Raw genomic sequence first — 13324 nt, 5'->3', positions numbered from 1 at the left:
GTCAATTTCTTCAATGTACAAAAATTACTTTTCTACAGATTTATTATATGTATAGATATCACTTTAAACTATTATGTTTTGTTTTGATACTTGATAGGGAAATCAAGTGCGTTAAAGGTTCCACATGGACGTCATTTTTCTTGGGCGACCCACTGACCGAGATGGATCTTTATAAAGAGTTTTGGAACCTTAAAAAAATATATTTGTTTCAGTCAGTGACTTTGGTAGTGGGAAGTACTAAACAAAATATTATTCGCCTATATTGTGCTTCAACAAAATTTAATTAGCCTTTATGATAATAAAGTTTTTACTGAGCGCATTATTATGTTTTATTTTTATTATTTTAATGAAATATGTGTCTTATTAGACTGAAAAACAGTTGTATATAAGCGTAGCCAAATTAGCGACCCGGATATAAACTCCCTTAAGACTTGTGTTTGAATGTTTAGGACTATAGGAAGAAAACCTGTGATGAAAATTAATTCACTGTGTATTCTTTCTTTATGTTATTTGTTGCAGAATGTTCTCTAACCGACCGCCCATTGTGTCACCAACTTCAAAATTTTTGTTTATTCTTGTTGATTTTTAATTGGTGTGCATAATAAAGAATATGTCTATCTATCTATCTATCTATCTATCTCTAGTCAAAACATACGGTTTAATATTCAATACATACATACTATATATTCAATAAGCAAATATTATTAATTCTGTATTGTATTAATGTTTTTCTCATCTACGGCAACAATTATTTTTGTCTGTGGTTCAATTCTGAAGGTCTAGATTTAGTAATAAATGCACAAAACTAAAATATGTATACTTGCTTCTGTCGAAGAAGTTAGCTGGTTTGCATATATTTGTATAATTAATACCAAAATACTTTTGAATAAATACCAGTAGGTGAAGGTACTTATTTCTATTAGTAGGTAAACTTTTTAATTCGGGAAATAAGAGACTTTTTAATTTTGAAATAATTTATTTTATGTTTTACTACGTTTCACATTACTTAATATTAGGGTTGATAAACAATTTTATACCATTTGGATTCAGCATTGACTCTTCAATCTATCTTAGATCTTAGCGTATGACGATAAATCGTCAGTGATCAAGTCTTTAATAGGAACTTTGCTTAAAAACTTATTACAGTTCACATAGAAAACTTCCAGAGCCTTATCTAGGACAGGTTTTCCAAAGGACTTGGCGAGGAATTCCCAATTTTCATTACCGATGTTTACTGCGACGGTACCTGAAATAAATACAATGAATTAATAAATTATATTATATTAATAAATAATTCCCTTATTGATGTTAATCTGAGGAACAAAATGAACATAAAAGTTAAAAGGACGTTTAAGACAAGTTTAGTAACAGCCCCGGGTGTCAATCGATCATAAGGTTAAGCTACTTTTGGCACGGTAGCGATCTCAATGAAGGATGAAGGAAGGGCTGGCCAGATGATGACATGGCAAGTGTAACATCACATAGCCCTGTTCTCAAAGTAAGTTGATATCATGCAGCCGACAAAGTCCACTATCTTAAATCGCTTCCTAATCAATTAAGCAATATTCATTCTCCGAGCCTTTTCCCCAACTACGTTGGGGTCGGCTTCAATTAAACAAAACTACTTTTAACAGTCTAAAGTTTTAATAAAGTATACTCACTAATATCTTGTTTTCCAACGAATAAACTGTCGCCAGAGAAGGTAATTTTGTCCAGTACTTCAAATGTATACACAGAATCTTCAGGATCTACTTGGAAATGGAGCTCACCATCATCAAGTTTCTTCACTTCGAATGCGAAGTCTAGGTTAAGTTTTACTTTACCTGCAAAAAAAAACAATTTAGCTTGTATTTCGCTACAGGAATGATAAAGACAGATTCTTTATTGCAAACGTAAAGGGTAGGAATGAAAGTCTGCGTCAGGATCGCTGTCACAACTCACCGATCCTCTCGAAATACATATAAAGAGTTGCTACCTAATTGCTTCCAGCTTCCATTAGTTGCTACCAATTGCTACCCTCGTGGTTTTGAAGATATTTAGCATATAAAGGTGACAGCCATTCTGATATCTGGTTGGCTGTCACTTTTCCCAGTGAAGAAATGGCGTAAAAGTATTAGTTTTTTTTCACCCAGAGTTGCTACCTAATTGCGACCCTTCAGAATAAAATTTTCATCCTATCCTCCTGATCCTATGATCCTGAGGCAGACGAATGAAATGTACATAGCTTAAATTGTAATAAAGAAAGTATTTTTTCCAGGTCAAGTTTGTTATAATAAAAAATATTTCTATTACTTACCAATGACAAGACCACCTTTTCCTTGACCATGAATATTGATACCTCCAATGAGCGCTAAGAGTGTAGGCGTTGATTCAATCTTGTAACTTCCTTCGACAGCAAAGGGTTCGCATACCAATTCTACGTAGGTGCGCTGTGTTTGAATGTTATTGCTGGAAAAAATACCAAAATTAGCATCATGGACTGGATGATTGATTCAGCCTGCTGCTGTCTCATCAGACTATGAGAGTGAGGGAGTAGTGAGTGCACCTGTATCTGCGCAAATGCTTGTGCACTATACCTCTAATATGCCCTGCGCAGCTGGCTGATCTCCTTATATGAGAACAACCGCCGTGGTCGATATCGGCCTGGGACGTATTATACAGAAAAATCTAGTTCCATTTTATAGGTCAGTTTTTCTTCGTTGAAAGTAAGAATTGATTTTATAAATGAGGAGTTACTTCATACCTGAAACTAGTTGTTTTACAATTCTTGTAACCTTTTGCATATCCTTCAATCATTGTCGCTTTAATCATTCCGAGGACTTCAACTTCTTTATTCTTTAAAGCGTAGGGATCTAGTTTAGGAATATCCATTTCTGGGACCCCATTGTCCGCTATGTCGTCTAATAATACTGTATATAGATCTTGCAGACAAGCGTTGTCATTTATACTACACTTTTTATTTACCTTGTCAACTGTAAAAAAGTGGAAAATTAAACATATTTTCATTAAATACATGCTTTGTTATGGGTCGATTTCACAATCATCAGTTAACATCTATTTGATTTCAAACTGCCATATTTTTTCATAAAATAAAATAAAATATTCAATACACACGCTGGCAAACATATTCTTCAAATAAAGTTAAGAATCAAGCCATTGAAAAATCGGCCCTAGATAGTGATATCACTTAATTATTTTAAAGTTACACGTAATATACTTTTATCGTAACACTTACTTATGGCCGCAGATTCGCAAATCGCGAAGATGGCACTGGTCAACAATAACACTTGGAAATTCCACATTTTGTTCTACTACTGTTTACTTTGTGTGGCACTAAACGAGTGTTTATTTACGGGAACTTACTCAATTTATATACTTTGGCAAAAAGATGAAGTCAATGAATTTTTAATTTAATAATTAGAGGTTAAGAAGGAATAAATACCGGTTGAAACAGAGCTGGTCTCGTCTTACTGTGAGTTCTGTATCTCCATTTTTGTAGACGTGTAATAATTCCCGCTTCCCGCGCGACCGTTCAAAACCTGCATACTTTTCGTGGTTTTTTTATGTACAAGTTACAGTGCAATTGTTTTTGTATACTCTAAATACAGATGTTATGACATTCTTGAAAATATAAATAAGTACCTACTCTTGTTTCCGGAGCGGGGAAACTATTGAAATTACTAAGTATTACTACTAAGGAATTTCGGGAGACAAATTAAAAGCGTGTTACCGATTCTGAGGTACTTTTAATTGTGTAAAAACTAATCTACTGTCTGACCCATCTCGGCGCGACATCTCCGGTGGGGCGACTTATCTACCTAAGTTCTTAAAATTATAGTCAGCACATTATACATGTGTGCGTACAGACTTAATCTAGGGCCGAAGGCTGGGTGGTCACCATAGCTCCTCCGACCTTAAGAGGAAAATTATCGGGAGAATCGATTTTAGATTGGTTCCGATAATTTTTCTTGAAACACGTGTATTTCAGCAATTTGAGCCGAACAACATAAACGGAAAATACAAAAATACTTAAAATAACTAAACCTAAGGTCACGTACACCAAGGACGCACTGAAGCTACTGTCCCTTTTATCAAAAACACTTTCGATCACTTCACTATGTTTTAACGAATACGCCATATATTTCACTTCGTCTAGATTTATGCCCTTCATATCAAGTGCACGTGTACTGGATAGCTGTGCGTTAGTGCGTAACTGAGGTAAGGCGATGATTGGTACTCTTTTCACCACATCGGACTCTATGAAGATACGATGATTAATGTGTATGCCATGAATCTCCACCTCACAGGGTTCTTCGATGGTCATCAGGTAAGTACCAAATACCAATTGTCTACTGGTCTCATCCTTGCATCGTTCTGTTAGTGTGGTCTTCTCTTCACTATACAGGATCCAGTTGTTGTTAGCGACTTGTTGGACTCTGACCTGTTCGATTTCTATTGGATGTTGTTTGCAAAGGGTAAGGTCGTTTTCGAAATTCATAAGCTGTTCGACACAGGTAAGTTCATAGAAGGGGATCCTGTTGTCTGCAGTGCAGAGGAAGCGAGCACCGGCAGAGAATGGTCTACACGGTATTGCGATTGGTGAGTATCTATTTTCTTTCGCCAATAGGTAAGGGTATTTGGGGAAAATAGCTAGGGTCTTATTTTCGGTGTCATGGAAAATTGGTAGGGAGTAAATCTTATAATAGTTATAAGTAACATTATCGGTAAGTGGTATCTCCATTATAAACGTTATTTGATTACTTTTAATAAATGATTTAACACATATAATCTCTTCTATTTTTAACAAGTTCGCTTCGGCGGGAGGATATATTAAGCTTTCATATTCGGATATTAATTTAAGATGATATAAAAGTTCTGAAGAATTAACAATTGATTGATGTAAAATAGAGACTCTGCTTAATGCAAGTGCAGTTTCGATTTCACTTAATCTAATAAATATAGTACGAAAGTTACTCATGAAAACATTGAACAACCCAGTTAAGTACGTCAGAAAAATCCAACTATTTTGCTGAGCAGTTAAATCTTTAATTAATGTTTCAATTTTAGTTAACCTGTTATGGAAGTTAATTGTATTCTGTTCAATAGTTTCAGTGGCATTAATAAAACTGTCAAACATTTTAGAGACCAATGTTAACCTTTTAGATATAGTGATTTGACCTTGATTCAATTTAGAAATGAGATTATCATACTTCAACGCATCATCATGATCCAAATTACCGGTAACAATTTTTATAATAGAGCCCAGTGGATTAATGAGTCCTCGTTTAGATCGTTTGGATGGTATAAGCTGTTGGTATTTTTCTACAGTTAAATCACGTATGGAATCTGTATGCATTTTAATAGTCATAATTTCTTGTGAGTATGATGCATTCCAATCAATTAAATTACAAAGCGCTTGATAGTTGGTAGAGATGTAGTTAAGGTCAGTATAAATTTGATCTAGGCTGATGATCTTTACAATAGTCCACTGATCAGTTTGGAAATATGCATGACCTTGTTTCACCGGTAAAACTCCTGGATTACCTTCAAGATTTTGCAGATGAAGGGCCAGCGACAGCATCGTGACTGTCATCAATAATATGCCGCACCTGTGGAGGACGTTTTATATTTTAATAGGAATTTTGGTATCCCTTTCTCCTATTTTTATAGGTAAAATATTTTTATCTGCTTTGCCTGTTACTACAGCTTTTATATATCGGGGCTTATCCTTACTTTTACGCTTATTTATGTCTTTACCGAAAACAATTTCTCCTTTTTTAAACTTTATTTCACCTTCACCACCCTTACTCTCTCTATTCTTTTCTTTAATATTAACCATTTTGTCTGCTAAGTGTTCGTATAATGTTTTTATTCTTTTTGCATGATCTTTTACTAATTTTTGGAAATAACGTTTTTCTAATTCTATGCTAAACGGACTGCTTGAGTCGGTATGTCCGAAGACAACTTCAAATGGTGCAAGTTCAGTGACTGAGTGAATAGTGTGATTGTATGCCAGAACAGAATAAGTCATAACCGAAGCCGCATCAGTACATTGTTTTTCGTATTTGGCCAGTCTGTAAATTTCTATTATAGTGGAGTGGAACCTCTCAATAAGACCCATTGAATTGGGGTTATTAGGGGTTCCAATGTGGAAATCAATTTTATGTAAATTCAAAAATTCCTTAATTAGTTCATTATTAAATTCGGTTCCGGGGTCTGAGCTTATTCTTCTGGGTGTACCGTAATACGAAAAATATTTCATCAGTGCTCTAGTTACTTCGGGAGTTGATTTTCCCTGAGTTTCGATTGCCTGACCTAATTTGCTAAATGCGTCAATTATAGTTAAATAAGTTTTACCTTCTATACTAAAAAGATCTATAAATAGCTCTTGAAAAGGCGCGTCTTGGGTTTGTGTTAGTTGTAATATAGGTTTGATGGGTTTCCTATCATATTTCATTCTACGGCACCCATCGCAACTGTTTATGACGGCTGTTACAGTTTCCTGCATTCTATTCCAATAATAATTTCTACGGAGCCTAACTAGCGTTTCTTTTATGCCTCTATGACAGGTCTTTCCTTCATGGTGTTTAAGTATAAGTGCCTTTTGCTCTCCTTCATCTTCTACAAAAATAACTCTTTCTGTACATTCAAATAGGTTAATAGTTCCCTTTCTGAATAGTTCAATTATTATATTGCTAAATAGTTTCCGATGTTCATTCTCCTCAAAATAAATGAAATATTTTAATTTTGGCTGTATGTATTCCTTTAAAAAGTCCTTTACTAATTGCGGATTATCTTTTGGCAGGAAAACTTCTAATATCTTTTGTTTGTCACGTGACAGGTTCTTAACATGCATTTGATTTTTAAACCATGAAAATATTAAGATTTGATTCGGCTTGGTGTCGATCGCCTCATGTAAAATAGGTATACCGGTTGATTCTAATTCTACAGCGGAATGAACGGTTTCGTTCGACTTACTGGACACTGATCGTATTGGATACTCATTTGTATCGTAGTGAACTTCTAATATTGTCGGAAAAATCTATAGGACTACAGGTCATAGTTCGACTAGAATCAGATATCGTTACTGTTGATGAACCTTTACTATCTGCACATTCATTTAGATTTTTATCTTCCTTCTCATCAATATTAACTGCTAGAGACTGATTTTCGTCGTCTGTGAGTAAGGCATTGATTTTTATTCTGGACAGAGCGTCTGCATTTGTATTTTGTTTGCCGTTTTGTGAATTAAATCAAAGTCGTAATCTTGCAAACGTAACCGCCAACGTGTGAGTTTGCTACTAGGGTCTTTAAGAGATTGGAGCCAAGTTAAGGGACGGTGGTCAGTATATATATAGAATTTTCTACCGTACAGATAGGGCCTAAAATGCTTTACTGCCCACACTATAGCGAGCAGTTCACGTTCGATGGTACTATAACGTGATTCTGTATCACTGAGGGTACGACTAGCATACGCAATGGGCTTGTCACTGCCAATCTGTCCTTGTGACAGCACAGCGCCTAGAGCGACATTGGATGCGTCGGTCGTCAGTATAAATGTTTTGTCATAGTCAGGGTATTGTAACAGTGGGGCATGTGTCAGGAGTTCCTTGCATTTGTTAAATGCGTCTATGTATTTCTGGTCAATAACAATTTTGTTGCGCTTTTTTAAGCAGGCTGTCAATGGTTGAGTAATTTTTGCAAAATCTTTTATAAAACGTCTGTAGTAACCTACAAGTCCAAGAAAGCTCTTAATCTCTGTCGTTGTCTTTGGTAACGGGTAATTCAATACAGCGTTTATTTTGTCGTCATTAGGCTTTAGCCCGTCTTTAGTTATAGTGTGTCCAAGGTAGAGCACTTCTTTGCGTAAAATTCAGATTTGTCTAATTGAATTTTCATGTTAGTTGTTCTAAGTCGGTCAAATACAATTCTTAATTTATTTATCATTTCGTCAAGGCTATTTCCGTAAATTATTATGTCATCCAAGTATACCATGCAGTGGAGTCCTTGCAGACCACGCAAAATATTATCCATGGTCCGTTGGAAGGTAGCAGGAGCGGTTTTAAGTCCAAACGGCATTCTGAGAAACTCAAAATGGCCATTTTGCGTCGAAAAGCTGTCTTCTGTCTATCCTTCTCTTCTACTTCTATTTGGTGGTAGCCGCTTGCTAGATCCAATGTGGTGAAGTACACACTCTTTCCTAGTTTGTCGAAAAGGTCATTAATATTAGGTAGGGGGTATTTGTCGTCTATGGTTATGTCATTCAGTCGTCTGTAGTCTATTACCATCCTGTATTTAATTTCACCAGACGCATCCTTCTTTTTAGGGACAAGGTGAACTGGAGCACTCCAAGGGAATGAGATTCTTGTATAACATTTTCATGAAGTAATTTTTCTACCTGATTATTTATTTCGTTTTGGATGAAAGGTGCCTGTCTATAGGGTTTAATGTATATAGGATCTTCATTTTGGTACGTATGTGATGTTTAACCTGATTAGTAAACGTAAGGGGGATTTGGTCACAGTAGAATATGTCCTTATATTCCCTACAAAGTGCATAAATTTTCTCACGTTCTTCGCCATTGGTATGATCGAGTCTTAATTTATCTAAATTTTCTTCAAGTAATTTGTCAATTTCTAGAGGAGTATTGGTCGTAGTAAAATTAATGTTGTATTCTGTATTTTCATATGGCGTTACTGTGAAAGGTTGGCAAATAGTCAGTTGTTTTGGGCAATCTGAAGTGTTTTGAATTACTGTAAATGCGTATCCACTATCACAGTTTACTAAAGCACTAGGCATTCGTAGTCCATTTCGAAATTCTTGGTAGTCAAGAATAGCGTCACCTGAATATTGATCTACTGGCAATTTAAATCGTTGTTCTGAACGTGGCTGTACAGTAATTTTATAATTTAAATTATTATTGATTATTGGAATACAAGTGGAATTCGTTTTAAGATTCGTTCTTTTAGATCAATAATTGCACCTAATTGCTGTAAAGGTCGTTACCTATAAGCCCGTCATACCGTGGATCTACTTCGTATACATAGAACTTATGCCAATCGTCACTAACAAAGGTAGGTAGAAGAGGAATTTCTATTACTTCATTATGTCTACTAGTAGCATGAGTACTAACCACCTGAAAATTTTCATTACGTATATAGTCGTAAAATACTCATATGCTTTTGTAGGACCAATGAACGATCTCATACTACCAGTATCTATCATCATTTTTGCGTCTATCTCTTCTACATAAATATACGGTAGCTCTAAATTAGAGTCAAAATTTAATTCTAAGATTTCTTGTCCGTCGAGGCACTCTCCTGAAAATCCAGTGCCTGAATTTCATTTTCTGATTGTAATTCATAGTCAACATGAGTCTCGTCATGATAATTAATTTCATTTGAGTCACCATAATAGTCATCGTCATAGTTAGAGTAATAGTTATTGTAATAAGGCTCATAGTCGTCAGCAGACAATTCATTTAAATTGAAACCTTGTGGTACATTCGATTTAGGTTGGGCTGTTCGCATAGACACATCAGTAGTTTGCGTTTGAGGTTTTAGTATTTGTGGGGTATTAGAATTATTGGGGGATTTGTAACCAAACTGCTGAGGTTGCAACGGTTTATAGCCAAACCGTGGCGGTGGCCTGTATCCTAATTGTTGGGGTGGCCTGTACCCAAATGGTTGAGGTGGCCTATACCCGAATTGTTGAGGTGGCCTGTACCCGAATTGTTGGGGTGGCCTGTACCCAAATTGTTGAGATTGGGGTAAGTACCCAGGCTTGGGGCGTGATGTTAATGCATTTGGTAATTGACCTTGGGGCTGATTGAATTTATTCTGTGGAATACCGAAATTAAATTTAGGTGTGGTAATATTATTTGGCAATAAAGGTTTGTATCCGCTGGCGTCATTACCAATTTTGATCCGAAACTGCTAGATTGACCGTAAATGCGATTCCTAGTATTATACTGCTCTAAGAAATTAACTTCCTCAAGTACTATACTCAAGGCCGCTTCTAAACTAGAGGGTGCCTTAAGCCTTACAATACGAACCATATTCTCTGGGAGATTGTATAAGAACACATTCAAGGCCGTATTGTTATAAATAATTGTCTTTGCACTCTTCAAATCAGTATCCTCAATCATGTTGACCTTGGACATCAATAATGATCGAACACTTTGGATTCTATTACAAAATTCTAAATAACTTTCACCGGATTTAATTTTTAAGGATTCTAATTCGATATTAATGCACGCTTCGCTACGCGGGTCTCCAAAATGTTGAATAAGTAGATCTTTAAAAGCAGACCATGTCACAATATCTTCACGTTCTGATAAGAGCGCTGCGGCGTCATCTCTCAATCGACTAGTTAAAACATTATAAACGTAAAGATTTTGTTCGTGGCTACCCTTATATCGGTCAAGGACATACTGACACTTTCGCAAATAAAGATTTAACTGTCTTTTATCACCATTATACAAAGGTATTAATTGAATAATTTCTTTGGGTATTTGTTCAATAGTCACTGAAGTCATCATGTTCACAGAGTAGAGAACGGAACAGATAAAACAATTCGTGAGAGTACAATTGACTATGCTATGAAACACACAAGATAACACAATTCAAACATAACACACGTAAATCAGAAAATAATTAGACGCAAAATGTATGTAATAGTTTAGGTAATAAAATTAAAAATATTAATGTATAAAATATATATTTTTTTTTTATATTAGGTGTAGAATTACATACACTTTACTTATTACTTTTAATAAAACACATTTATAAAAATATCAATGCAAAGAATACACTTGAGATAACAATTAATTGGCGTCTCTGAAAGTTTAACTACTCTATGTCGGTTCTATTTATAGAACACAATGAGATAAGCCAATAATCTAAATGAACACGTTATAATGAGAGAGGTTTAATCTCAAAATAATGTAGGTATTAAGTATTGGGGGATAGAGGAACATGGATTGGCGAAAAAATCACTCACCAGCCAGCTGCTACTCTCATCCTTGGTATTCCTTTGTTTGCCCACACGCACCAAGAGTAATTTATTTGGTTCGTCGGATTTCACTCGTCCTTAAATTCCCACAGCTATCGTGCAGCTCGTCCTCGAGACACGCGACGAATTTAAAACCGCGAAGAATTTAGGAATATAACAGCGAAATCCTACCGGCTGCGCCACTCTTGTTTCCGGAGCGGGGAAACTATTGAAATTACTAAGTATTACTACTAAGGAATTTCGGGAGACAAATTAAAAGCGTGTTACCGATTCTGAGGTACTTTTAATTGTGTAAAAACTAATCTACTGTCTGACCCATCTCGGCGCGACATCTCCGGTGGGGCGACTTATCTACCTAAGTTCTTAAAATTATAGTCAGCACATTATACATGTGTGCGTACAGACTTAATCTAGGGCCGAAGGCTGGGTGGTCACCATAGCTACCTACAAAAAATAAATAAAAAGTGTATTATATTATATTCTGTCCCTCAACAGCAACAGTCTAAAGTTGTCTCTATCTTCTTTAGAGCAGTCGGAATGTTTAATTTTAATATTATATTGAAATGATATTAAATAACGAAGATCGTTTTTTCTTCAGTGTTATGGAACCATAAAAATTGTTATTAGTTTCAGACAGTGAGTTCGGTAGTGGGAAGTACTAATCAAATTATTATTCGCCTATATTATGCTTAAACAATTGTGAAGATTTAATTAGCGTTTATGATAATGAAGTTTTTGTTGAGCGCATTATTATGAATTCTTTATCATTTTAATTAGATACGTTTTTTATTACACTGGAAAACAGGTATGCAGTTGTATATAAGCCTAGTCAAATAAGCGACCGGGGCATATTCTGCCCTAGAATTGTTAGGCAACATTTAAGACTTGTAGTAGGAAAAGTAGACCTGTTACAGATTTGTACCTATATTTTCCCGGTGCCTGTTCTATATACTAAGAAAACATTTTTTTCACTCGCCTTCGTCTACAACATCACAGTCGATTATTGTAAAACTCCAGCTGTATCCGGCTATATTTACACCCGACCCCAACATAGTTGGGAAAAAGCAAGGGAGATGATGTTTTCTAATACTACTGCTTCATCATCCTCCAAGCCTTTTCCCAACTACGTTGGGGTCGGCTTCCAGTCTAACCGGATTCAGCTGAGTACCAGTGCTTTACAAGAAACGACTGCCTATCTGACCTCCTCAACCCAGTTACCCGGGCAACCCGATACCTCTTGGTTCTAACCACCTGGTGTCAGACTTACTGGCTTCTGACTAATACTACTGCTTGCTTTCATATAAACAACATGCCTGTTCCATGATAGCTACTTTCAATCCTTTTTTATATGGGCAATCATCAAATGAAGGGGTCATATCATCATGGGAAAAATATCGAGACAAGCATCGGAGAAGGGACACTATCCCACATTAACATATATTCTGTTTTTAATCGTTTTCAAAGAAATCCTTACAAATACCGGCAATCGTTATAGAAGTTAAGCGCCTGAATTTTTAGAGCAGGCAGTCGTTCGAGTGAAACATGCCGTTTGTATTCTTAAAGTTAAAATAGAATGCTTGTTGCGATAGGTATTGTCTACCTCATGCGTTTTAGCCTGCCTCCCTTAGAGACCTATTTATTGGGCACTCTAAACAAACACATATTTTTTTTTTAATATCTACCTGCAATTTAAAAACCAAGTGTTCAAACGTTAGGTGTCCAAATACCTATTTAATGGATTTATTACGCTTATTTTATATATTTCAAAGTTGAAGGAAAATTTCGAATAAAATACCAAAGTGCATTAGTCTTTTGCTGATATAACTTTGGTAGAAACCAAAAAAAGCCTTTAAATGTTATTCAATGTTATTAGGACCAAGTGACACGAATAGAATTAAACCAAAATAAATAAATAGGCTAAATAACACCAATAACTATTGGCCTATTCAGGTATATCCTCTAATAGCCGACCTAGAACAAACGTTTGACCTTACCAAAATGAGTCGATCAGTGCATTGACCTACATTTATAAAACGAACAAAAATACTGTGTGTCAATAATTTGCATGCATTCGATTATTTATATCGATTTTTTATAATAAACCGCTCCTTACGAATTGGTGTATCACTAGCTTAGACATATGGTGCTGCCCGTGTTGATACAATTCTAGAGTGTAGGTACTTTTTACGATATAGGTACAAGTTTTGTGTTTTTTTTTTAACTTAATCGAGTCCTCAGAATATCATCGGACGGGATCAGTTGTTCCTGAGGTTGCAAATAAAAAGACAAAAATCATGAAAATGTCTTTTTG

At 35.5% G+C, this 13324-nt stretch overlaps 2 protein-coding genes across 2 annotated transcripts; both read right to left on the bottom strand.

Moving 5' to 3' along the window:
• Window positions 1-985: 985 nt before the first annotated feature.
• Window positions 986-3351, bottom strand: LOC110377489 (uncharacterized). Its single transcript, XM_021336410.3, has 5 exons — window positions 3236-3351; window positions 2744-2972; window positions 2297-2448; window positions 1662-1823; window positions 986-1246 (listed from the first exon to the last, which is right to left on the bottom strand). The coding sequence occupies exons 1-5, from the start codon at window positions 3300-3302 to the stop codon at window positions 1071-1073; spliced, it is 786 nt and encodes a 261-aa protein (XP_021192085.3). The 5' UTR covers window positions 3303-3351; the 3' UTR covers window positions 986-1070.
• Window positions 3352-3747: 396 nt separating this feature from the next.
• Window positions 3748-11323, bottom strand: LOC135117072 (uncharacterized). The gene is made up of 2 exons (XM_064035455.1): window positions 11002-11323; window positions 3748-5609 (listed from the first exon to the last, which is right to left on the bottom strand). Exons 1-2 carry the CDS (start codon window positions 11019-11021, stop codon window positions 3869-3871), a joined length of 1761 nt encoding a protein of 586 aa, XP_063891525.1. The 5' UTR covers window positions 11022-11323; the 3' UTR covers window positions 3748-3868.
• Between the last annotated feature and the right edge of the window lie 2001 nt (window positions 11324-13324).

The sequence above is a fragment of the Helicoverpa armigera genome, chromosome 7 (genome assembly GCF_030705265.1).
Source record: "Helicoverpa armigera isolate CAAS_96S chromosome 7, ASM3070526v1, whole genome shotgun sequence".
Lineage (NCBI taxonomy): Eukaryota > Metazoa > Arthropoda > Insecta > Lepidoptera > Noctuidae > Helicoverpa > Helicoverpa armigera.
This window is presented reverse-complemented; position numbering and strand designations above follow the sequence as displayed.